At 45.6% G+C, this 22,815-nt stretch overlaps 1 protein-coding gene across 2 annotated transcripts in view; it reads right to left on the reverse strand.

Annotated features, from left to right (window-relative positions):
• Positions 1-22,815, reverse strand: part of LOC142772020 (uncharacterized) — a 61,084-nt gene that overhangs the window by 5,504 nt on the left and 32,765 nt on the right. Inside the window, exons 1-4 of one of the 2 annotated variants that reach the window (XM_075874090.1) lie at positions 5,973-6,695; positions 2,320-2,456; positions 2,186-2,253; positions 1,168-1,257 (exon numbers count right to left, since the gene is read on the reverse strand). The exons of the other annotated variant lie outside the window; for it this stretch is intronic. Coding sequence (XP_075730205.1) covers positions 1,168-1,257; positions 2,186-2,253; positions 2,320-2,456; positions 5,973-6,083 — 406 coding nt within the window. The 5' untranslated portion in view covers positions 6,084-6,695. Of the gene's footprint in view, positions 1-1,167; positions 1,258-2,185; positions 2,254-2,319; positions 2,457-5,972; positions 6,696-22,815 lie in introns of those variants that run through there. 2 annotated transcript variants of the gene reach the window in all.

A 22,815-nucleotide genomic window follows, 5' to 3' on the forward strand; every position in this document is an offset into this window, starting at 1 on the left:
AAATTGTACTAACAAATTTGTTACAGATGTCCTTCCAGCTGGTTCAAAATGTTTTGTGGAAATAAGCCAAAAAATCTACCGTTATTTGTGTAGTCCGAAATATTAACAGTCTGCCTCTTTATCTCCTCAACAGTTCCGGTATGACACTCGCCACTTAATACGAATATCGATACAATCAGGCATCACGTGATATCAACAATAATAATGCAATATTTCTCAGTGCAATCACATTGCTAGTATGGCAGCCACGAAATGCAGTCTTTTCAAGTAATTTTTATTATCATAATTCAATTTAGGCAGCTTTAACTTTCTTCACGGAATGTACCTGCGTAGCGTATTTCACAACACTAACCGCACTATATGTTTCATTGCAGCGGTGGTCGCTATTAGAAAAATATTTGGTTTTTTTTAAACCCGAAACTTTATTACCAAGCTTTCTTACCTGATAAAAATTATCTTCATGAGGAAATAAGCACCATTGCACAAGTAGACTTTTGGAGGTTTGTGCAGTGTTTGTTTTTACTCAGTGTATTATCTACTATTTATATGTGCTGTATCAACTCCCAACTGTTTTGCTCTGGGCCATGAAGTGCGTAAAAAATACATACATACATACATACATACATACATACATACATACATACATACATACATACATACATACATACATACATACATACATACATACATACATACATACATACATACATACATACATACATACAAACAAACAAGCATCAATAAATAGTTTTTGCGACTCAGCTAGTGTTCATTGTCCAAGCACTGCGCGGTAAAGTGCATTCCTATTTTTTATATTTTCGGGTAATAAAGTCCTCTTTATTGTATAATATTAAATGTTATAGCCATATCACCAGTATATTTCTATTTTACTGTGCACTTGACTACACAGGTAACTGGTGTGCCTATTTAGGCAACCTTTAGCTGGAATTTTGTCTCTTTTTTCATATCTACGGAACAATGAACCTGGATGAGACTAAAAAGTAAAATGTACTGTAAGTCTAATTGATAGCAAAATAAATTATCAATCATTGTGAATTGAAAGTAAATAGCTTCGTGTTCTCCTCCTTCTAATACTACTCCTAAAATCGGTATTTCTTAAGTGGTAAAATAAAAGTTATGAGTGGGGTATAAACTGCCAATACATACTTTCTCTTATTGACTTGATCTTCAAAACTGCACAGGAACCATCTCGACCCACATAAAGCAATTTTTCGACACATACGAACTTCCACAAGCCTAAAAAAATTAAGGAACGTCATTGTGATTCAAAACATATATATGTAAAGAAAGTATATTGCAATCAACATATGTGTTGCTTATTATTTCACACTTACTACCATCACTATAGCTATTCTAAAAGGGTGGTACATCAAGTTGGAGTTCAAGAACTGTCAAGTTCATGTCTTGAGGTTGTAGAACGTGTAAAGCAGATACCAACTCTCACTATCCTAATAATGTCAAACATTAAGGATTGAGGCTCAGTCTTATCACTGATGCTGAGTGTTGAGGACCAAGTGCCAAGTCTGTTTGTGTCTGTCTTCAACGCGCATAAATTGATTCAACGCGCTTCAACAGTTCAACGCGCACAGCAATAAATTTGAAAATATAGCATGTTGGCTTGCCTATGTATTTAATTTTCACTTGACCACTGGCGCTTACGGGTGTTTTTGCCGTGTTCACGGCCTGGTGAGCTTTCGGCTGACGCTTCTGGTTATCCATCAATCAAATGAGACACTAACTTATGATCGTCAATAATGCATTGTACAATTTTCGCGCTGACAATTGCATTGAAATACAATCGAGGATTCTCAGTTTCTAAACTTGTGGGAGCTCCAGGCTTGTGGTCATTTTGACATCCAATGACGAATCAGACCTCTTCGACGGAAGGCAGAAGGCACTTGAAATACGATGTGATATACCCAAAATGAATTTTCGAGACATGCAATGGAAGTATATGAATTGGTGGGCGAAGGGCAGCTGCGAATAAAAGGTAATAAATGCTGATTAGAAAACGCAGAATTTTCAAAAACTATCCATTGTGTTTGTTAACGAGTCAGTTATCTTACATTTTTTTAAAGTGAAGCAATGAAGACTTGTATGGCTGGAAATGATTTTGATGAATTATGAGTGCCTTAATAAGAAGGGGTACATACTGTACACTAACCTTCATCAAAGAGAGTCATCCGCTGTTTGTTAAATCTATCAAACACTCCGCGGAGTCGTACGTCCATCCTTTCGAAGAAAAAGAAAACCTTTGGCTAACTAAAAAACCGATCGCAATTCAAAAACAAAATTTACCTTGTTTCGTTGTATAAGAAAGATCTTCTGAAAGATATCGACAGTGGATGCACATATTGCATTTGATCAAGTTCGCATCTGACGAGGCTGGTACTAGTGGTCGCGTACGTCCATATTTGCTGAGTCGTGTTGACGAACTGAAAGTGGAGAAACCAGGGCTTTCCAAAATATTAGTAATCAAGAAACCAACATGACTGGTCTCTTCATCATAGGAATTGGTATAATATGAAAACGAGAGTTGTCTTCACAGAAGTAGTGGCTATTGTGTAGGAATATATGATAGCTTCTACAATGTTCATTGGCGATTGACAGCTGTAGAACCGTTCGACGTCGATGCTGCCCCCACGTAGATGTTTAGTGGTGCATCACCATCGCGACAACTAATGCCAACGGTCATCATTTAAACAATGTATAAGCTATAGTCGCAGACATTTACTTTCATACAGCGTATCACAAATGCCCGCTTATGATAGCATTAAAAAGCATTTAATAAACACTGGTACTCAGTAGTCGGTTCCTGGCAGCATCCTCAATAAAGGATAACATCAGCATGGTGTGCTGATGTTTGCATTTTACAGCGTGGTCGGTGCTCGTTCATACGAGTACAATACCACACTGCTCTTCTGTAACAAGGGAGGCACAGATTCGTAGCTTAAGCTGCGAAAGCGTGCAGGTGTTTAACATCTCGCTGAGCTCTGTCTCGCTCCACTAAGGAACAATTTCCGCCCCATCGCCGATTTGCCTTTCGGTGGCGATTATTTGCAGCAGTTTTTTCAGTCGGTGCTATCGCACTCAAAGCTGTTGGCGAAGAAGACACATTGCATGCTCATGTGGCAGCTTCACTGCTCCAGCGACAAACTGTCACCAAGCAGCAAACACGAAGGGCCAATCGAAGAACGTAGCTATGTCTACCCCAACTCCCCTATGGTAGCGGGGTTAGTATTTTTCGCTCGTACAGAAACGCTTCAAACATGGCCTCCGAAATGTGATTCTCGAAGGCGATACCTTGCATACGTCATTGCTGAATTCCTCCCTGTCGATTCTAGTAAAGGCCGTTTCGCCTTACTTCCCTTGGCCGCTCACAGACCGCATCGCTCTGCCTAGCTCTTCCAACTAAGGGCACCGTACGGGAGCGAATGTTTGGTAGTTCTGTGTCTCGCTTTTGGTGTGTCGTGCGCCTAATGTCGCGGATCGTTAGATCTTATGTTTTATTCCTCGTTGTGGAACGGTTCTTTCTGTCTCATTAGCGTTCATTTTATCAGTGTCCTATTCATGATGTAAATGCGCTACTGAGATCTTGGAGGGCGGCGGCAAACAACACTTTCATAGAATAAAATATGATGGCATATCCACGAAGCGAACATTGATAAGTGGGCGAAACACGGAAATCGTTTTGTGTTATTCACCCGTGACATCCATCACTGACAGATGTGAATGAGCGCCAAGCAGCGTACAGTTATATACAATGTTTACTGGTCCTAGCTTGTATGTTGTGTTTATATGTGTATTCCGTTACGCCTTCACAATCACTGCTTCGTGGTATTGGATTTACCTCGAAGTTGGCAAAGGTAAGGTCCGTTCACGTTGCTCTGGGGGTTATTGCTTGTTTCCAGTCATACGAAATGCATTGGAGAGCATATCGAGACGTCTTATACTGCACAAGCCAGTCGTCGTTCATGATCATCAAAGTCATCATCTTCATCGTCATGTTAGTGGTTGAGTTTGCCAACTTATTGGCAACTACCCTGGAGGCTCCATTTTTTGAAGCAGCAGATGCCAATAGTGGGTCTTGCCAATTTGTATTGAACATACTCGCCAGTAGCTGTGCTAACCCAAGTAGTTGGGATAGCGCGATCAATTGGGTCGCGTTAATCGGGACCCAACAAATACAACTAACTGGCGATTAACTAGCGATTAACGGCGACTAGCTGGCGACTTACTGGCAATTAACGTGACCCAACACAGCTTCGCTGTTAAAAGTAAACTAATATTGACCTGGTTTACCTTAAGAGGAATGCCGTGCACTGATTGATATGTGGGATTTAACGTCCCAAAACCATCATATGATTATGAGAGACGCCGTAGCGGAGGGCTCCAGAAATTTTGACCCCCTGGGTTTCTTTAACGTGCAACCAATTCTGAGCACACGGGCCTACAACATTTCCGCCTCCATCGGAAATGCAGCCGCCGCAGCCGGGATTTGATCCCTCGACCTGCGGGTCAGCAGCCGAGTACCTTAGCCACTAGACCACCGCGGCGGGGCTATTGCCGTGCACTACAAGCACTGATTAGAAAAGTGTCAATATTTAGTGTGTATATAAACACAGAATAATGGTGATCTGAATAGGCCGGCACGGTTCTACATGAAATGGACGTAAGCGCTTTCACTACCAGAGAGGCATTGGAACCACGCTGCTGCCCTCCACAGTTCCAAAAAGCTGCGATATAGCGCTGCACCGCTTTCTCAAGGACAGCCGTATGATTCATCATTTCTGATGCCGAACGGGCAACTGTTCCGTCGTCTCGAAAAGCTAATTTTCTCTCTTCGCTATAACTTTACTTCTCATCCTCCTTTTCCCTATTCAAGGTAGCCTACCAGGCTTAGCCCCTGGTTGACGTCCCTGGCTTTTTTCTACTCGTATTCTCTTGGTCTCAGAGTAGGTTGCTTGCTTACATACACAAAATATGAAACTATGCGCATTGTGCGCCTCCTACATTACCTACAACCTGCGTTTGGGAGTCAAGTTTTTGACAGTCATTACCACATCTCTAGGATGTGAGACTGGAAATAAGGTGAATGGCATTTTTAAACGATTTCGTTATGTTTATTTATTTATTTATTGAAGTACCCTAAAGGCCCACTAGGGGCATTACATAAGGAGGGTAACATAAACAGAACACAATATTTACAGAAAGGGAATAATTGCAAGTTAATACAATGCTATATACATAGTACAGAAATTCGTAGAACATAGTAACAAGGCAAGCCGAACAACCAGAGTAGAGAGCAGATAAAGCAATTATGTATAAATGTAACAGGGCTGCAAATAGGTTAGTAATGCTGATTTGAACAAAGAAAGCTCAGTTATTTTAGCAACTGGAAAATAATTCATTGCATTTTTTTATCAATAAACGTAAAGGCGAATTTTTGAATTTTTCTGTACGGGCGAAGATAGGGTTGACTTTGAAAGAATGATCGGGGTGACTAGAATTATGAGGCGGCGGTAGAATATGCGTTCGGGCAAATAATGTGTCAAAGTGATACAGGGTATGTAAGAAGGATAATCTGGAAAATTGCCTGCGCACAACAAGCGGCGGTATATTCACCTCTGCTTTCAAAGATGAAACTCTTTCAAATCATGGGTGTGATGATAAGATTAACCGAGCTGCTTTATTCTGAACGGCTTCCAGTAGAGTAGTAAGTGTGATCTGTTGGGGGATGCCAAATGATTGATGCATATTCCAGTGAAGGGCGCACAAGGAAATTATATGCTTGAAGCCTGGTGTCCCTGTCGGCTAGATATAAACGTCGTTTCAGAAAGTCTAGTTTCTTCTGCGCTCTACAAGAAATGTGTTTTATGTGGTCAGTCCAGTGACTTCAAAAGGAGTAGCAAGTAAAGTCAGTGGCTTTAAAAGGAACATAGATAACTTACATTCTTGATATTCAAACGAACTGCCAGATCTGCATTGTTCCTGGGCGTCGCCATTGCAATGCCGGTCGCAAAAAGGACTAATACGGCTACAAGAACCTCTTTATGTAACATACTCCAGGAGCCTTGTGGTGATTTTAAAGGTTGTCCTAACTGGTACTTCTTTGAGTATCAAACGCGGCAGCGATTAATTTTCTGTCAAATATGAAATAATTTGTCGTACACGTAAATCATTGTTTCAGTTACATTGTTCTGTTCTTCTGTAGTGATGCGTTTCAATAGGTTTATTCAGTAACAATGGCAGGACTACATATCTGTTAGAATGTCACTGTCATTTCGACTTCCTTCTTGGAAACGAAACATCATTTTCAGTCGCTTTGGCAAGTTTCATTTTCCGGCACACAATATGCAACGCATCTGACACATCGTCCCAACAACTTTAAAGTATTATGAATCGCTAGTAACGTATATTTTTCTCCTCAAATAAAGAAATAGAAGCATTGTACCTTGACAATTGAGCCACGCCTTTTTTATACATGTTTTCGTGTGTTTCGCTCATTAAAATATGTTGCCTCATTTTTTTATCATTGCCATGTTATACAAACCTGTGAATGGATATGTGGGGCTTAACGTCCCGAAACCACGATATGATAATGAGGGACGCAGTAGTGTAGGGGGCCGGAAATTTTCCCCTCCTGGGATTATTTAGCGTGCACCTGTATCTGAGCACACGGGCCAACAGCATTTTTGCCTCCATCAAAAATGCTGCCGCCACAGCCAGGACTTGATCCCGCGGGCTGCGGGTTAGCAGCCGAGTGCCTTAACCATTAGATTACCACGCCGGGGGACAGGAAGGGGTGGTTGCGCATCAATTCAATGACCATATCTGCTAAGCGCACGTTACTTGACTGTGACATGAAGAGCGAGTCGGACTTGGCCACCGTTTTTTTTTTCGTTTTTTAATTTCTCGGCTAGCACTTTTATTGGTTCGCGGCGAGGCAATCCGGTGGCAGACACCGCGAAAATCGGTCCTAGTAGTGACCGGCGCGGAGATGGCCCTTTCAGCGCATCTCACCACTGCCGAATCTGATTCGGAGCCTTTTCGGCGGACAGAATGCTCACTGTTAATGCGCCTTACTTGTTGAGTAGCTGTTTGTATGCAATTTACGTTGCTACTCTATTTTCTGTTTTCTGCTTCAAATGATCCTTTTTTCTGAGGTGAAGGCAAGCTGACCTTGTAGATGTTTATCCAGCCATCTTTTTTTCGCCGCTAATGCTTCTTTCTTGTAAAAATAACTTTATTTGGTTGGCGGAGTTCTCTATTGATTGCTTTATTATCATGAAAGAACTCTACCTTTCAATGCATTGCTTGGCTGGCACATACTATCTTCCCTTTCTTCATCTTCTGCTTACTCTGGGAACACATGCGTCTAGCTGATAAGCTAATAATTGGATGAAACACTCCTAAATATGCAAATGAATGCTCTTGTCAAAATGAATAACTCATACAGTGCTCAATTATTAGGCTCATTAGAACCACGTGACTTAGTCAGCGCCAAGCTAAAGCTTAGGTTATTAGGTCTTTACTATTTTGGACGCACTGACCGCAACCAATGAACGCAGTCAGTATTCATACTACGTGAATGTATTTATAGACTAATTAAAATCTTTCTATCAAAATGCAGGCTGATCAAACTCGCGTTATTACAATCATGCATAGTAGGTTCAGACTAGTTTGTATCTTTTCATGTACGACATCCGTATTTAAGAGCAAGTTTACGTATTTGGTATTAGGCTGAGTAGCTGTGGTTTTCCTTTTATTTAAAGCTGCCACCATATCCACGAAGTGAATATTGATGAGTGGGGCTAATCTGCGATGCCTATTGGTGTAACCACGAATCAGTCACCCACGCATCATATTAGCCTCGAGAAGTTGGAGTGGTGCCGGCTGGCGGATGACGTCACGGTACATACTCTTCGATGCTAGCCGTGGCGCGCCTACATAATAAAAAGCTCGCTTCGTGCGCTGTTCCAATGTTTGAGTTCACTTTTTGCTTATGGGTCAAGAAAACATATTTAGTAATATTTCTGGTAAAACAATAAAAAGTTTACTTTTGCTACTGCAGAATCACCCGCTGGGTCGTATAGCAATCTGAGATAAGTGAAAAGGTCTCTGTCGCGCTGCTAATCCCGATGATGGATTCCATTCGCGGTGATGAAAGCCGCATTCGGACGGATGGGAAAATCAAAAACACGCCTATGTTTCGATACAACATACTCACCGACGCATAACCTTGTGATTTTGAGAGACAATAAAGACGTCATATTTACGTTATTAGGTTAAAATGTGCATGGGTACTTTCTTTCGAGGATATTAGGGATTCTTTTTCTCTGGTAGAATAATTTGTACCGAAGGAATCCGCGTATCTACGGACAGCGCTTTAACAACTGTATCAAGCCCCACGCTCAAGTGCAGTATCGAGCCTCGCAACAAATAGCGCAATACGCTCGCCCTAGAATACCACCGCCACTGTTGTGTGTTTTTCTTCTGTACTTGCTCGCTCAACACTTTGTTTAGTCTCACGTTGCTTTCGCAATACTTTACAGCTTTATTTGACCCAAATCATTGAGGTTTAGTGTGGTTGAGGTTAGGTGCAATTCTGAAGCCTTGACGGAAATTATGTTAAGTGCGGTTGAGATTAGGTGTGAAAATTCTTATTGGTAAGATTTTGTCTTCGTGTACAATCGTAGCAGTGGTGCGGTCGCACTCTGGATTACCAGTTTGGAGGGCTACCTCATATGTAAAATTTCCTTTCAGTCGATTACCTGTTAGTGGACATAACGCGCGAGACCAGTCGTCACAGGCGAACGCTGTTCAGTTTTTACATGGGTGCCAAAGCCTATAGGTTGACATTTTTTTCTTAGTTGGAGGAGGTTACCTACTTGAAATGTCTATTTCTCTCTCTGCATGGGAAAAACTTATAGGGGTAGGGGACAAGAACGGGGAGCCATCCCCTGATTACCGCACCGCTTGGGCCACGTCATCGAGTGCGCTGTAGAAAGAGTTCATTTCAACTTTTTGACGTTTGGGTTGAAATCGTGGCTATCAGCGGTCCTCGTACGTGAAGCCCCCATCAGCGTTTGTGGCGTGGCTTTAGAACACTCCAGCATTTCACGCAAATCAGGGTATAGGACTATATTATCCCTGGTGACTGTTTAGAATAAACCTGCACTTATGATCCCAGTGAACGAAAATACCTCATTATTTCCGAAATCGTTGTGTGGGTGGCAACATTATTTTGTCTGCATGACGAATATGTTTTGTGAATACTTATGACAGTCACAAACATGTAATGTATTCGGCTGGAGAAAGCGCAGTTCTGGCAGATCATTTAGATAATTTGCAGATGCAGGCGTGTTTTGAACGAAAAGCGCATTGTCTTTAGTAAATTGAAAATGTCCCAAATTCATTTCTCATGAATTTGGCACAGACGTGCTTCATTCACGGATTCTATCCCTAGTCGTAATAACATTAGTACCACTTAGCATATTTTTTAGCACCCATTCTGTGGTGTACGCGGTAAAAACAGCGAACGTCTTCTATTGCATCACCACGTTCACAATAAATCTTCCGTTCGGACGGAAGTCTGTCAATACTGAGATAAATTATGAAAATGGTCTATAGCTTTGAAAACTTTCACTAGTTGTGAAACCTTGCACCTTGTTTGTTGAGAAATATGCGGCACGGAATTGTGGAATAATCCCCAACGTATGGCTAAAGAGCGTCTACACAGCGGGTGCAGAAAATGGTGACAAGCGCCGGCGGAGCAGCGAGTCCCTGCCGTGACGTCAAATCACCACGACCACACCGACGCCAGTGTTCGTTCTCAGGACTAATATGGACTCGACACGTTGTTGTAGGGGTGACTGTATATGCACTTATGTACACGATGTTTATTAGTTACATGTAGATGCAACTATATACACTTATGTGCACCCTAGATGTATACATAATCATTCCTATATCCATGAAATTTTATAGAAGGTTTACAATGCTGAATACAAAGCTGTGAGGCTTGTTTTCATTTGAATATAACTACGTTGTGGTCGGTGAAATACATGGTGAGAGAATTTTTAATGAGAGGTTGTATATGAAAGTTGCAGAAGGCAACCTCGATACAGGTCTCTCCGATGGTGGTGGAACGCTTGTGGTTGTACGAGCTGTACCAGAGGCCATAAAGGGCCATAATATATGGGACTAGCCTACAGTCGTCAACCGACATGATGTCCACATCGGAAGTCTCCAACGACCACGAATGAACCATGTATGAAATCGGTTCTGTTGCAAAGCATTGCCTTCTCGATGCAAGTGCTGACACCTCCCTTGTATAAGTTTGGTGCGCGTTAAATGACCATGACGACAATCCCGTTGAGGAGCTTCACGGTAGCATGCTCCATTTAGTGACGGTGGTCAGTCAGGGGTCGTTCGAGGTCTTCGGCCGTTTCGGATAGACTTACGTAGATCCCTACTCCTCCCGCAGGATGCTCTGCATAATCGGTACATACGATCCTGTCATAGCTGTTGACGGGCACGTTTTCAACATTCTTTGTCTCTGTGATGCAGAGCCCGTCCTCTGCTGGCAGGATGGGGATAGTGCACAACGTCTGTCACATGAGTTTTGAGGGAGCGAGCGTTGAGCAGGACCAGCTTGAACTCCCTCGGGTGGTTCTGGCGATGAGAAATGAAACACGCCGAAAGCGCTTGCACTGGCCTCGAGAACTAATGGGCAGCGTTGCCCCTAAATGTGATGAAAGTGCAAGGGAAGCCACAAGACAATGAGACCATTTAAGACGAGCGGACACTACCATCTCAAGTTCGTTCATTGTTCAAAGGTTGTGTCAGTTTCGCGTTGAGCAAAACGTTACCAAATGACGCTAACCACAGGTACGAATGCTATAAGGAAGAGTATATATTGCCACAAGCATAGAACGAGGTTTAGCCATGCCAATACGAGTATGTGTCATGGTGTAAAAAAAGAAGAGGACTGTTGAGGTGCTCGTGCTCTAACGTTCGGTTCGGCTCGACGTCCAGTGCTGCTCCTGTGAACAGACGTTGTGGTCGTTCTGTAATCACGTGACATTTTCTGGTGGAGGTGCTGGGTAGTGTTGTATGCACTGCAATCAGCAGAAATGTCCCGACACTAGTCGCGACTTCGAAGAACCAGCTGACCTACGGCGTATCAGGCGACAACTAGGCCTACCTTCTGAATTCAAACCATTTCCACAACTCGGCAGTACTATGGCTAGTGCGGGAACGCAAACCCAAGAAACATCAATGCTGCCTCCTCCATGGTTCTTTAATGCCCCGCGCACCCCGAAGTCATTCCACGGTGACCCTTACGAGGACGTCGACGACTGGCTTGACGACTACAACCGTTGCGGCAGCGTCAACGAGTGGAACGAGCAGCGAAAGTTTTGGTATGTCTACTTTTATCTCGAGGACTCTGCGCGCACTTGGTTCGAAAACCATGAAGCCACTATGACAACCTGGCAAGAGTTTTGCTACCAGTTGCGGAATACCTTCCAAAGCTCTGACCGAAAGGAGCAAGCGAAACGGCTTCTCAAATCCTGAACCAGCGTCCGAACGAGAGTGTTGCCATGTTCGTTGAGGACATGTCGCGGCTGTTCAGGCGAGCTGACTCTTCAATGAGAGAAGAGAAGAAGATGCGCCTCCTAATGCGGGGAGTGAAAGAGCAGCTGTTCGCGGGACTAGTGCGGAACCCGCCCAGCACTGTAGAGGATTTTTTTCGCGAAGCCATGACAATGAAGAGAATGCTAAGGCAGCGTTCGTACCAGTACGATTGTTCTGGCAGTCTTTCGTCAGTGTCGTCGGCCCTGCCAACACCTGACGTCACGACTGTAAGAGACCTGACGGAGCTCGTGCACAGTATTGTGCGTTGAGGAACTGCAGAAGCTGAACGTGGTGTCTTCTCCGCCCCATGTTGCTGCTCTATCGGATGTCGTTCGCGAAGAGGTCCGGCAGTTGGTGCACTCCATGACGACTCTGCATGCAACCGAAGTCCAACCCATGACGGCCCCGCGTCTAGCCGAAGCTCCGCTATTAACGTACGCGGAAGCAGTACGTACTCTTGCACCAGCTGTTGGCTATCCGTTCTGTTCGTCCACCCTGAAGACGGTGCCGTCATTCTACTCAGGACCACCGCATTACAGCAACCTACCCCTTACACGAAAATCCAGTGTATGGCGTGCTCCCGACAACCGGCCTCTGCGTTATCACTGTGGTGAACCAGGTCACATCTACCGTGAGTGTGCATACAGGTACATGGTTCTTCCTGGCTTTCGTCCGGATGCTCGTCGACCCAGAGAAGGTGAGCGGCCCCGTGCTATCGCCGAATACTTGGCAAGCCAACAATCCTCAACCCTTCTGCGTCGCCAATCCCGCTCACCATCTCCACGGCGTTCCACGTCACCCGGCCAACAATCGGCCTTTGCGGACGTCCTGGCAGGAAGATCGCCTAGATCCACAAGCCCGCGCCGGGGAAACTAAGAACAGCGACCTCTGGGGGTGAGGCTGCTGTTGATCGACCGTTACAAGACCCTCCCCTGATCTGCCTGCCGACACGCGACATCCTTTCACCGACGTGTGCCATCGATGACAAACGTGTATCTGCTCGCATCTCTGTCCTTGTCGACAGCCACCCACTGACCACTCTGGTATATACGGGTGCCGATTATTCCGTTATAAGCACTGATCTCGCTGCACAGCTAAGAAAGGTAACGACACCTTGGGGACATGGAACCAACCTCCGGACTGCGAGAGGTCAGCTATTGACACCACTGGGAATGTGCACTGCCCACCTCCGAATTCGTGAGTCGACGTACATTGTTTCCTTCGTTGTATTGTGCGAATGCTCCCAAAACCTGATTCTCGGAATGGATTTTCTCCACGAGCATGGAGCTATTATTAGCCTTCGCGACCTGCTCATAACGTTATCTAACGACCATACAGCCCTACGAAAGGATGCAGTTGCGCAGACCACAACACTTCGAATTGCTGACGACACCATCGCACTTCCGCCGCGAGCCAGTAAGTTGGTAACTGTGGAGAGCGACTGTGGCAACAAGAGTTGTGGCATCGCGGAAACTAAGCTCTCGGCGCTCTTGGCTCGGCAGATTTTTGTCGCGCGTGCTATCGTCCAACTGAAACATCGGAAGACTCAGCTTCTGATCACGAATTTCGGCAGCCAGTACCAGCACTTGGCGAAGTGAACAGCGACCTCAAACTTTGAAGCCATCGATGACGAAGAATGCTCCACTATCGCTCCGATTGCCACTGCTGCCGAAGGTTACACTGCATTAGCCAGTACAGTTGAAGTGAATTTCCAGCTATCCTCTGCCCAGCAGCAGCAGATACACATGATTTACATACTTATAATGACTGCTTTGCGTCCACTTCCAAAATCAAGCAGACCCCAACCGTCAAGCACCGCATTTTAACGCACCCTACCGAACGACCTATACGACAGCACGCCTACCGCGTGTCGCTCAAAAAGAACAAGAGGCAATACGTTTTCTAGTAAAACAGATGCTGGACGGCGACGTCATCCAACCCTCGAACAGTCCATGGGCGTCACCCGTCGTACTTGTTAAAAAGAAAGACGGCACTCTTCAATTTTGCGTCGATTACCGGAAGCTCAACAAGGTGACGAAGAAAGACGTCTACCCTCTCCCACGCATAGATGATTTACTGGATCGACTTCGACATGCCCTATATTTTTCATCAATGGATTTACACAGCGGCTACTGGCATATAGAGGTCGATGAACATGTCAGGGAAAAAACAGCATTCATAACTCCCGATGACCTCTATGAATTCAAAATGTTACCATTTGGATTGTGCTCTGCACCGGCAACGTTCCAAAGGATGCTGGACACCGTCCTGTCCGGCCTAAAGTGGGAATCCTGCCTCGTGTATTTAGACGACGTCGTTGTTTTTTCCAAAACATTTGAGCAACATTTACAACGACTTCAGTCCATCTTCGTCGCTATTCGATCCGCAGGCCTGTCGCTAAAACCGGAGAAATGTCATTTCGGCTACGAAGAACTAAAGTTCCTCGGCCACCTTTTCGGTCACGATGGCATTCGACCAGACCCAAAAAAGACCTTGGCCGTTGCTGCATTTCCTCCACCTTCGAACAAACAGGATTTGTGCCGGTTTTTGGATCTCTGCGCCTACTACAGGCGCTTTGTCCAGAGCTTCGCCAACATCGCTGAACCCCTTACACGTTTAACGAAGGAGGATGCTCCTTTTGTGTGGGGTCCAGAGCAGACATCCACTTTTTTCAAGCTTCAGCAGTGCCTTCAGAGCGAACCCTTACTAGGGCACTTTGATGAAGATACCGCCACCGAACATCACACTGACGCAAGCAACATCAGTCTTGCTGCAGTGCTCGTCCAGTGGCAAGACGGCGCTGAACGTCCTATGGCTTATGCTAGTCGCATTCTGTCATCTGCGGAAACTAACTACTCGACCACGGAGAAGGAATGTCTTGCTGTTATTTGGGCGATAACAAAGTTCCCACCGTATCTGTATGGCCGTCCATTCAGAGTAGTTACGGACACTCATGCCCTTGTTGGCTGGGCAATCTCGAGGACCTTTCAGGGCGCCTCGTGAGCTGGAGCCTACGCCTTCAAGAATTTTAGGTTACAGTCGTCTACAAGTCGGGTCGCAGGCACACTGATGCTGATTGCCTTTCGCGCGCTCCCCTCGCGACGACATCGAGTGACGATGATACCGATGGCAATTTTCTTTGTGCAGTCAGTGAATCTGACTTGGCCCAACAACAGTGGAATGATTCAGAGATCCAACAACTTATCAAATACCTTCAAGGTCACAGCTCGAGTCCACCATCGGCATTCGCACGTTCAGGGTCATTTTGTCTCCGCAACGACATATTCTACAAAAAGAACTTCGAACCTTATGCGACTGAATACCTCCTCGTCGTTCCACCAGGGATACGTGCTGACATTTTATTTGCCTGCCACGACGAGCCTTCCTCCGGCCACCTAGGATTCGCACGTACCCTTGCCCGGATTCGGACTCGCTACTACTGGCCAAAGCTCACCCAGGATGTCAAGCATTACGTTAAAACGTGCAATCATTGCCAGCGCCGTAAAGCCCCACCTGTGCGCCCTGCTGGTTTATTGCAGCCTGTTGCACCCCCGTCACAACCATTTGAATGAATGGGCATGGACTTGCTTGGGCCCTTCCCGAAGTCCCATGATGGCATTCGCTGAATCGTAGTCGCTACTGACTATTTAACGAGGTACTGCGAAACGAAAGCCCTACAACGAGGCACCGCCAATGAGATTGCGTATTTTTTCAACAACAACATCGTCCTCCGCCATGGAGCGCCAACAGTTCTTATCACTGACCGTGGAACAGCCTTTACAGCCCTATTGATGCAAGACGTCACGAGACTTAGTGGAATAGCTCATCGCAAAACGACCGCATACAATCCACGAACCAATGGTCTGACGGAGAGATTAAACAAGACGCTTGCCGACATGCTATCTATGTACGTCGACCACGATCACAAAAACTGGGATCAAATTTGCCATACGTAACGTTCGCTTACAACACTGCGGGTCAAGAGACTACGGGTTTCACTCCCTTCCGGTTGCTTCACGGTCGAGAAGCAATTACGATGCTGGACACCATGCTCTTGCCTGACATGACCGATATTGCTACTGATGCGAACGACTTTATCCGGCTTGCCGGCGCGGCCCGCCAGCTTGCACTCGAGCAGATCCGAAAACCACAACGCCGTCATCGCCATGTTGTTTACCAACCCGGTGATCTGGTATGGCTGTGGATCCCCGTTCGCCAAAGGAGCCGCTCGGAAAAGTTTCTTCATCGCTACTTCGGTCCTTATAGAGTACTACGGCGCCTCACAGATGTCAACTACGAAATTCTGCTTGAAAACACAGCTCGGTGATCTCGATGTTCCCAGCAGGCCGACATTGTTCATGTGTCACGGATGAAGCCATACTACCCCCGAGCCACCTGACACTGCTTCATCATGCGTCTTTGTGCATGTACGCGATTACTTTAACTTTTAATCCGCATTGGTGATCGCGGTGGTACTTTTTATTTCGAAGGGGGTTAATGCCACAGACACGGAACGAGGTTAGCCATGCCAATGCGAGTATGTGCCATGGTGTAAAAAGAAGAAGAGGACTGTTGAGGTGCTCGAGCTCTAACGTTTGGTTCGGCTCGACGTCCAGCGCTGCTCCTGTGAACAGACGTTGTGGTCATTCGGTAATCACGTGACGATATATTGAGCAAAGGCATCTACATTTGTTTACGATGCCAATAGAAACGTGGGTATTACTGCACCAAACGTGGTAAGCTAAAGGCCACCGTTTGGCAATGTGAGGTTAGTAACATTAGGTAGTGCTTCGTAGACAACCTTCAGTGAATGTAGCTTCACTAGAACTGAAGCTAACGCGACGTGACACTTCTATCATGGGAGTAAACGTAATGTTCATGAAATTAGATGCATAAGCACTGCAACCACAATTGTTCTTTTTCCTAGGATTTTTACAGCGAAAACTGCTACAAGATACCAACACGGGTCACTCACGGCACCGTAGTTGTCTGCTGTTGCCGGTGTTCGTAACCACTATCACACGAAATAAAGAAAAAAATCTAATAAAAACGTCAAAGACATGTGGTGCCACAGTAAGCTTCCAATCCGGGTTCATTGCATGTCATCCCAGTATTCTACCACCGCTTAGCCTCACCTTTGCTTAGCACTCGTTCACAAGCTTGCCTTAGTCAGGCTTGATGTCGGAAAATGAATCGTGTGAATAGGAGTAATAAAGCGTTTCAGAACGGCAACGTTACAACCAGGTGTCACACACAGCGAATCTCGTAACAGGTGGGTCGCTCAATGCTCCAATACACTACAAAAGCTTGTTCATCACCTACTAACTGTGGGACATACCCGCTTTATGCATGATTCTTCATCGTCGTGGGCAACTGAGTGAAACTCAAAAATGTTTACAAGTGTTTAGCGGAAACCACACTTGTACAAAGATTGACGAACGATAGCATAGCGAATGCCGGCCTACTATGCAGAAATTAAAAATATTTAGGGCGTAGTGGTTACTCAAAAAGTGTGCTTCTGTCATTTACCAAAGAGTGTTTAGAAATCGGTCTAGAAGGCCACTCTTCATGCTTTCTCGGTGACTGCGAAGCACCCTTTGTGCATTCTTGTTGTTTTTTCGAAATAGTTCCGAGACTTGGCGTGGCTCTCTGATAAAACATTTGGTTGTCTCGGATTTGATTCGTGCTGCGGCAGTTACGTTTATCCTTCGCATTCCTCAAGCCAACGCTGACGTGTCGGGTTTTCCGAATGCTCTCTCGGTTGAATTAACAATTTTTGTCCTTGCCGGTCCTCGGCAAATATGAACTGTGAGACATGTGTGGCGCATACTCGCTTACAATTTTCCATGTTATAAAGTTAGGTTCCGCACGTGTTTGGAGGAAAGGGTTCTGCGTTGTACGTGACGTGATTTTCATATTATTCATGTCATGGCCAGACAATGTTAATCCTCAAACCGTGTTAACCTACCATGTTCATTTTGGTCTTCGGCAAGTTAAAGGTACCCTAAAGAGCAAAAAAATGTTTCGCGTATTTTTGAAGTATGAATTGACAATCCCGAAAACACTACCCTTACCGCGACATAACGTTAGGTGAGCAAAAAAACGGGCGAGAAAAATCAAAATACAGACACCACCTTGAAATTTCCGCAATGAGCGGTATGACGTCATAAATTTCAAAATCATCTTCTGGGTCCTACGCAGCTTCTAATCAATAACATTGAAGTGACATAGACGTAGCATAGGAAGGTTTAAAAGTTTCGTGAATCCTAAATTGCTAAAATCGGAAATATACATTGTTAAAATTTCTACGTCACGCGTGAAGATTTCGGCGCGAAATTATAAAATGGACCTTTAACACTGATTTTCTTACCTAATAATGAACTTATAGCAGGGAAACGTAAGACATTAGAGTTCTCAGAGCACAGTTTGTCAATATACATAAAACAGTTTGTCTCCTTAGTGTCTCTTTAGGAAGGTTTCAGTGCTGCCTGCGGTCACTGCGGCAGCGACGAAACGATAGAGCACGTTCTCTCTCACTGCCCTTGTTATAGTGTGCAAAGACGGCAGCTAGCTGCTGCGTTAGTTCACCGTGATAACAGACGTTTGTCAGAACATTCAGCGCTTTAAAAGTGATTCGATTGATATGTGGGGTTTAACATCCCAAAATCACCCTATGATTATGAGATACGCCGTAGTGGAGGGCTCCGGAAATTTCGACCACCTGGGATGTTTAACGTGTGCACAAATCTGAGCACACGTGCCTCAAACATTTCCGCCTCCTTTGGAAATGCAGCTGCCGCAGCCGGGTTTCGATCCCACGACATGCGGGTCAGCAGCCGAGTACCTTATCCACTAGACCACCATGGCGAGGGGCTTTAAAGTTGACATGATCTGTCTTCACGCAGAAAATCAGTGAAGGCCTTATGCAACGTTTTGCGTGGTAGTGACCGATTGCATAGGCTATAGCACCCCAACTTACAATTTCTCTTCTTTTTCGCGCGTCTATTTTGCTCTTCACTTTCTTTTCCATCTTTCTTCCCCATTCTCATGTGGCGACGCAAAGCGGCGCTTCTGTGTGTGCGGCAGATAGCGCATGCGCCCGCACGAGAAAGTTATCTTTGAGATGAAAGGTGATGATAAAAGTTGTTGTTTGGGACGCGAGTTGTTCACTTGCGCAGCTCTGCTGAACGCCGCCTCTCAAAATTGGTGACCCGGAATACAGACACAGCGACCGGATTGTCGAACCAGCCGCAATATGAATTCAACGTCCACGACCGACGCCCCTCCGACAGTCTCCTCAGTCGACAGTAAGCTGCCCCTTTTTGAACTGCGGACCCCGCACTTTGGTTCATAAAAGTGGAATCTCAGTTCGCAGCCAGACGAATCACCGGATACCTCACGAAATACCACTACGTAGTCAGCAGTCTGCCGCCCGCCATAGCCAGTGAAATCAGGGATCTGTTGCTCGCACCACCTGTGGAAAATGCACATGCAACACTAAAAAAAACCCCTATTCGCCGAGTTACGCCGTTCGAACCACAACTGCAGCAATTGCTTCGCGACACGGAACTCGGCGACCGTACGCCAAGCCAGCTTTTGCAGCACATGCAACAGCTGCTCGGTGAGGCATAAACCACGACAGATGCAGCATTGTTCCGAGAACTTTTTTGCTAAAGTTGCCTTCAGGTGTCCCCAAGAGTGTAGCGGCCTCAGAGCACAAGGATTTAACCGCAGCCGCCGAACTTGCTGACAAACTAGTAGCAATGACCCCGCCCACACCCATGGCTGCCGTGCAAGCAGAACAGCGTCTAAAAGAAACTCAAGAGATGCGTGAGATTTCTCGACTTGCTGAAACAGTATCAGCTTTGCACGCAAGCAGGAGGACGCAAACGATAACCGAGCCTAACATGCCGCTATCACAACAGCAGCACGAGCATATCTGCTGGTATCATCGAAAGTTCGGAAGTAGTGCGCGTAAATGTGTCCCACCGTGCGTGCACTCGGGAAACAGCCGCGGCAGGCACTGAGGGCGACCAGTGCTACTACGTTGCCTCGAAGTCGTCCCTCGGTATTCTTTATTACCGATCGCAACAACGGAATACGTTTCTTAGTTGACACAGGCGCCGAGGTGAGCGTTATACCAGCATCACAAGCTGAAAGAAAGAAACCTAGTGCATCGCCCTAGCAAGCTGTCAATAACACGGTGATGACAACATATGGCCATCGTTGACTGTCGCTGAACTTCGGCTTCGGCAGAACGTTTAGCTGGGTGTTCCTAGCTGCTGATGTCAAATTCGTCATACTAGGCGCAGACTTTCTCCAGTTCTTCAGTCTGTTGTTCGACGTCCGCAACAAACGACTTCAAGATCCTGTTTCTCGAGCAGCGGTACAAGGCACGCCGTGTTTGCATCCCCTATCAGCGCCACCTTGCTTAGTCCGGCTGGAGAAGCGTGCTTCAACGAAATACTACAAGAATTCCCAGAGCTGACGCGACAGCCACAGGCATTTCCAGAAGTAAAGCACGGTGTCCTGCATCACATCCAAACCACAGGCCCACCGGTGTATGCATGACCACGGCGCCTGTCACCCGAGAAGCTGTGGAAGGCTCGACAGGCATTTGCCCATGATGGAAGTCAGGATAGCACGTCCTTTTTCCAGTCCATATGCGTCACCTCTTCACATGGTGCAAAAATCAACAGACGGTGTGTGGTGCCCTAGCGGGGACTATCCATCGCTGAACCGGGTAACCGTGCCAGACCGCTACCCAATCCCGCACATTCATAACATGACCTTCTTCCTGCATGGTGCTACCATTTTTTGTAAAATAAATCTAGTGCGAGCAAATGATCAGATACCCGTAGCACCGGAGGATATTCCCAAGACCGCAATAACAACGTAGTTCGTAATGTTCGAGTTCGTACGCATGCCTTTCGGCTTACGCAACGCCGGCCAAACTTTTCAACGGTTTATGGATGGCGTTGTCGGTCACCTTGACTTTGTAAGGTATACCTAGATGATCTTCTGATTGCTAGAAGCACTCCTGAAGAGCAAGAGTTGCATCTGCGCTGCGTACTTCAGCGACTGACAGAGAACGGCATCGTTATCAATATGGCAAAGTGCGTGCTTGGAGTACCGACAGTATCATTTTTGTGCCACAGCATTTCAAGTGCCGCAGCCCCAGAAGCACAATGTGGAAGTAGTACGGCAATTTTCACAGCCGAAAAACCCCCGCCAGCTTCGAGGGTTCCTGGGACTCGTGAATTTCTACCGTAGGTTTATTCCGAGATGCGCCACCAACCTTCACCCTCTACACAGCCTAATTGCGGCATTTGGATCTAAGGCAACTGCCATTCAGTGGAACAACCAATCCACACAAGCATTCCGGATGATTAAGGAAGCTCTCTCAAATGCTACCATGCTCACGTACCCGCAGCCGGTGTTCCTCAATGCGTCATGGTAGGCGCCTCCGATGCAGCGATTGGAATCGTGTTGCTGCAGAGGGTGAGCGGGGTGTGGTGACCAATTTCCTTCTCCGGAAAACTGAGTCCGTCTGAACGAAGGTACAGCAGCTTTGGTAGACGCAATCCGGCATTTCCGACATTATGTGGAAGGACAAGAATTCTTTGTGCTCACGGATCACAAGCCACTCACCTACGCATTACGCACGAACTCCGATTCGGGTGCACACGTGGCAAGGGAGCTCCGCAAAATGTTTTGCATCGCAGAAATCACGACAGATATACGGCATGTTAGTGGCATGGATAACGCTACTGCCGAAGCTCTTTCGCGTGGTCCAGTGAATGCCATCAGCCTGCCAAGCGGCGTGGACTTCACCACACTTACGACGGCTACACGTAGTGATGAAGAATTGAAGCGCCTACTGACGTCTTCAACCAGTGCCTTGAAGCTGCAATGGTTGGAAGAACCCACAGTATCTGTAGGCTGCGACATGTCTGCAGACAGGGCTTGACCGTTCGTCCCTTCGAACCTCCATCGCAGCATTTTTGACTTGCTTTTGGTTGCATTCATTGCGGGCACAGAAAGGTTATACTTTGGACCTTCGTTCTTTAACGCGGCCCGTCGAGCGACCACATTGTAGTGACTTCACTGAGGTGATTAGCTACAGTCATACGTAGCACGGTGATGTTACATCAAGTCATACTGACAATCGAGGAGGTTCTATTCAGCTAATGAACACTGTATCTTGTTTTCATTTTCAGTTTTTTGTAGCTTGTTTTTTTTTATTTACGTGCGTGACTCGGCCTTTACTCTTCGGTGCTGAGCTGTTTCTTTACAGATGACTTCATCGTCTATAACAATATTGAGGCGATTGAGGATCAAGCCACATGAACTATCATTTGATGGCTGTAACTCATTAGTGTCATATGTGGGAGATGACCATGAACTCCTAGTAATGCACTCGGATGCCAATACCACGTAAAAAATGCCCCCTTTCCTCCGCGCAAAATGTGACCAATACTCTAATCACTCTTGTTGATCAGTTTAAATATTTAGGTTTAACTATTTATTCAACGTTAAACTAGAACGCGCACATTAAAAATATTGTTGCCACTGCTTCAAAACGGCGCTGGTTGCTCAGGCTTCAATTGAAACAGTGTAACAGTAATAGAAAATGAGCTGAATGTATACACGACCCTTATACGTGTATTATGCAAGTATGGAGGTGTCGTTTGGGATTCGTACACTAAAGTGGAGAATAATCCTATAAAGCATATTCGGAGAACAGCGCTTCATTTTATTTACAATAAATACGGCGCAAACTTTTCTGGATGAGAACTTTACTTCTGATCTGCTCATTGCCATCTCGTATTACGCGGAAGGTGCTCTATATTAACATGATGTTTAACATTGTTAACAACCACAATAAAGTAGATTTTAAGGCATACATGTAATTTAAAAGGTCGCTATCTATCCGGACAAAGTACTACTAGTCCGTTTTGGTACCTCAATTCAAAACAACTCCACATAAGAGTTTTTTTCTAGGACGATATATTTAAGTGGAACAGGCCACCAGATGAGGTGGTAAGCATTTCAACCTCTGACTCTTTTTTTTTGCCAGTTATTGTTCCCTACTTGTGATCGCTTGGTACGCGTTGTAACTGGAAAGTTATTTACTAGTTGATCGTCAGTTGT

This window comes from Rhipicephalus microplus, chromosome 9, assembly GCF_043290135.1.
Source record: "Rhipicephalus microplus isolate Deutch F79 chromosome 9, USDA_Rmic, whole genome shotgun sequence".
Taxonomy (NCBI): domain Eukaryota; kingdom Metazoa; phylum Arthropoda; class Arachnida; order Ixodida; family Ixodidae; genus Rhipicephalus; species Rhipicephalus microplus.